This window comes from Cucurbita pepo, chromosome LG01, assembly GCF_002806865.2.
Source record: "Cucurbita pepo subsp. pepo cultivar mu-cu-16 chromosome LG01, ASM280686v2, whole genome shotgun sequence".
Taxonomy (NCBI): Eukaryota; Viridiplantae; Streptophyta; class Magnoliopsida; order Cucurbitales; family Cucurbitaceae; genus Cucurbita; species Cucurbita pepo.
Genome location: NC_036638.1, coordinates 11,639,879 through 11,644,281, shown reverse-complemented (window position 1 = coordinate 11,644,281; position 4,403 = coordinate 11,639,879). Strand labels below are relative to the sequence as shown.

The 4,403-nt window shown below is 36.0% G+C and overlaps 1 protein-coding gene across 1 annotated transcript in view; it reads left to right on the top strand.

The window, feature by feature from the left end:
• Positions 1-2,990: 2,990 nt before the first annotated feature.
• Positions 2,991-4,403, top strand: part of LOC111793776 (lysosomal Pro-X carboxypeptidase-like) — a 6,759-nt gene continuing 5,346 nt past the window's right edge. Inside the window, exons 1-2 of the mRNA XM_023675849.1 lie at positions 2,991-3,350; positions 3,431-3,617. Of these exons, the coding sequence (XP_023531617.1) occupies positions 2,991-3,350; positions 3,431-3,617 (547 nt within the window). The remainder of the gene's footprint in view (positions 3,351-3,430; positions 3,618-4,403) is intronic.

The following is a 4,403-nucleotide window of genomic DNA, read 5'->3' as shown; positions in this document are numbered from 1 at the left end:
TAATCTGGTCATCTTTTTTTCGTTCTTTATTTTATTGTTATTACTATTCTTTTAAATTTGATGTTGTTGCTGAACGTTACAGGACTGGGAGATCATTAATGATTTGAGGATCGACATGTCTAGGCTGCAGCAGAGGATGAGCAACCTACAGAGAATGTTGGAGACATGCATGGACATGCAACTTGAGCTGCAGCGCTCAATTAAGCAAGTTAATTCTGCACTTAACCGAACAGCTGGTTCAGAAGGTATGCCTTCATTCTCATTGTAGCTGAATTCTTTAGTTTATTACATCATTTAGATTTGATCAATTAACAAGATTCCTGTGAACCCACCCCATCCCTAAAAAAAAATAGAACATGGTACTTGATTTGCAGAGGTGCATGCCTTGATCTAAGTGATTTCATAAGTAATTTAAGTAGTTTCTGTGCTTCTTGGTTGTAGATATTATATTTTTCCAAAATTCGACATGGCCTTCTTTGTTTTTTTGATGTTGTTCCTGCCCTTGAACCACCGAAATATATCATACTTTACTCAAATGGTTATTCAGCATGGGTGGAGGGAGGATGGGATATTCTTTTGTGTTCTGGTCACTAATATGATATCACTTTCACATGTCATTCGACAGGCTTGACTACATATAATGTCCGCGAACAGAGATATTTGAAGACAGTTTGCCAAACGAAGAACCCAAATGGGACCGAGTATGGAAAGGAATTTGTTGTATATGGTGGGATAACCATATTGATGCTTTGTTGTATAGGTCATTCTAGCAAAATCTCAGACCATTTTTGTGTGTTTTTCTCTAGTTCCAAGTTTCATTTAACTTATATTTTCTCCGTTACAGCCTATAGATGCAGGCACATGTGCACATGTTCAAAATGTGCTAACGAGTTGGTCGAAGCAAGAGAAAAGTGTCCGACATGTCATGCGCCTATTCTAGAAGTGATTCGTGCTTACTCTTTATGACGAATTAGATGACAATAAAGACAAAAAATGAGACTAATAGTGAGATTCGTTGATCTTCATCCTCTTGTTCCTTCCATCCATCCATCCATCCAAGTGTCTTACTGATTCTTCTCGTCCAAATTTCTATGCATATAAAGTTTATTATACAATGATGGACGATTGAAATAATATATGTAATCTCTATTATTGATTAATCTAGCGAGAATAAATACGATGAGTGGATTTAGAAACCTTATTCAAGGAATTTGAGAATGATAAAGCTTACTTTTCTAATTCCACTCTCAAAAACTCTAGAGCAACGTCTAGTTGGCTTATAGTTTTATTTTTATTTTCCAAGTTTTCAATCCTGTGCTCTTATTAGCAATTTAATTTATGGATGAACTATATACTTTTCTTAATCTTTAAGGCTACATAAACACAAATTTATGAAGCCCAAAATAAATTGTTTCTATTACCTAATGTTTTTGTGAAATGCACACAATTTTTTTTAATTCCAAAATTCATGCTCTTGAAATAAAATTAAAGTAAAATTTATTCAACTCTTTTATAATATTATTAACAGAAAAAATTGACTCTTTTATATAATAATTCGTGCTAAACTAAAAAATAAACAAAAATAAAGTTGGGTTAAAATTATAAATTCCAATTTGAATATGCTAGCCCTTCCAGCACCACCACGGTCGATGCCACAAACAACCTTGTTAACCGACAATAAGACATGTGCAATACAGCTTGGTTCCAATTTAGGTGCACCTAAATTCTTAAGTTTTCATACTCGAAATATTAATTCTTATTTTACTTTAAAAAAATAAAATATTTTTAATAAAAAAATTCCCATCACAAAATATATATATATATATATATATATATATATATATATATATATATATTTGTTATTAAAGAAAAAAAATATATAATTTCTCCAATCTTTAAATATAAAATATCTACTTTCAAATCCACGGTCCGTGTGTATTAAAAACTTGATCAAAAACAATTTTCTCACTTTTTTTTTNTTTTTTTTTTTTTTTTCTTCTTTTAAGCAGGTTGCAAAATGATTTTAAATATAACAAATATAAATTTAAGTTTTTTAAAATTATCTTAAAAGAAAACTTGATAATTAGAAAGATCTGATGAACTATTTTATTTTAAAACGATATGTGTATCAACGTGTTAGTATCAAGTCATTTCAAGATATGAACTTAATGTTTTTCCAAAAGACTTTTTCAATGGCACAAACTTGGACCAATCGTCGGTTTACTGCTGAACTTTCCATCCACTTTCTAAGCTTTAGCTTCCGATCTTCAAAACCGACAAAAGTTGATAATTAGAAAAATATGATCAATCCAACCTAATTTATGCGGTCTTACATAAATAAAAATTTTATAGATTGAATTGGTTTATTGGTTCTCCTGAAACTCGATTGGGTTGAACTAAACCAACTCGAATTTATTATAAATTTTATAATATCATTTTTATATACGATCGAGTTATATATACATATATTTAGTTGCCCAAACAATCGAAATCAATTCAACTCAAAAATTTTATTGTATTAATTAATAAGTGTTGTTAGGGTTGAAAATTTTTCAACCCGAACAATTGGATTAGATCTAAAAAGTATCTCAGCCAACCGGACCCAACTCAACCAACGAACATCCCTAACCGACACATCAAGATATTAAGATTAGAAGTTTTCTTCACGAAGACACTATTCTAAAACTAGGAATTTTGAACTGATTTTAGCATTAGAAAAGCAAATTTTTGATAAGGATAACAGCTTCATTGCATATTTGGGAATGAAGCTGTTGAAGAGTGTCTTTATTTGGCAGAAACCTCTATAACTTACTCGCCTTCCCGACCACAATCAACTCAACTCAACTCAACCATTCAACTGCCTTTCATTAGGCGCCTTGGCCTAGCTTACCAACCGCTGGTTCGAGACTCGAACCGGTTAACTGGGCAACTTTTTGTTATATAAAGGAGCTGTTTGTTTGTGAAGATCAAGCCAAACCAAGCACTCAGCCATGATGCTTCTTCCTTGCTTACTTCTCATCCTTTCAGCCTGTGTTTCTGCAACACAGTACAGAATCCCAAGGCTTAGTCCAACCGACAGAGATTCTGAAGCTCTGTTCTCGCCTCTTTCGGATGATTTCAAGACATTTTATTACAACCAAACGTTAGATCACTTCAATTATAGGCCTGAAAGCTACACGACGTTCGCTCATAGATATATAATCAACTTTAAGTATTGGGGCGGCGCAAATTCGAGCGCTCCCATTCTTGCCTACTTGGGAGCTGAAGGTCCACTGGATAATGATTTGAACGTTGTGGGATTCTCGACTGATAATGCTGCTCAATTTGGGGCTCTTCTTGTTTATATTGAGGTAAGAGCTTTCATGTTCTTGTGTGGTTCATATTTAATGCTTTGGAGGGTTTATATGATTTTGTTTTGTTTTGTTGTTAGCATCGTTATTATGGGAAATCGATACCCTTTGGATCAAGGGAGGTAGCATTGAAGAATGCAAGCACTTTAGGCTATTTCAACTCTGCTCAAGCAATAGCAGATTATGCTGATGTTCTTATACATGTTAAAAAGGAGTTGCATGCTAAAGATTCTCCTGTGATTGTTCTTGGTGGATCATATGGTGGAAGTAAGTGGGTTCTCGTTTAAAATTGTGAGATTTCACGTCGGTTGGAAAGGGGAATGAAGCATTTCTTATAAGGGTGTGGAAACGAATCGCTAGTAGATGTGTTTTAAAACTGTAAGGCTGATGACGATGCGTAACGGGCCAAAACCGACAATATCTACTACCGATGGCCTTGGGTTGTTACAAATGGTATCAGAGCTAGACACTGAGTAGCGTGCTAGCGAGGACACTGGGCCTCCAAGAGGGGTGGATTGTGAGATCCCACATCGGGTGAAGAGGGAAACGAAACTTTTCTTATAAGGGTGTGGAAGCCTCTCCCTAGCAGACGCGTTTTAAAACCGTGAGGCTAACGACGATATGTAATGGACCAAAGCGGACAATATCTGCTAGCGGTGGCCTCGAGCTGTTGTAAATAGTATCAGAGCTAGACACCGGGTACTGTGCCAGCGAGGACGCTGGGCCTCCAAGTGGGTGGATTGTGAGATCCCACATCGGTTGGAAAGGGGAATGAAACATTTCTTGTAAGGGTGTGGAAGCCTCTTCCTAGCAGACGCGTTTTAAAACCGTGAGGCTAACGGCGATACGTAACGGGCCAAAACGGACAATATCTGCCAGTGGTGGCCTTGAGCTGTTGCAAACGGTATCAGAGCCATACACTAGCGAGGACGCTGAGCCACCAAGAGCGGTGGATTGTGAGATCCCACATCAGTTGGAGAGGGGAACGAAACACTTCTTGTAAGAGTGTAGAAGCCTCTCTCTAGCAAACGCGTTTTAATACCGTGAGGCTAA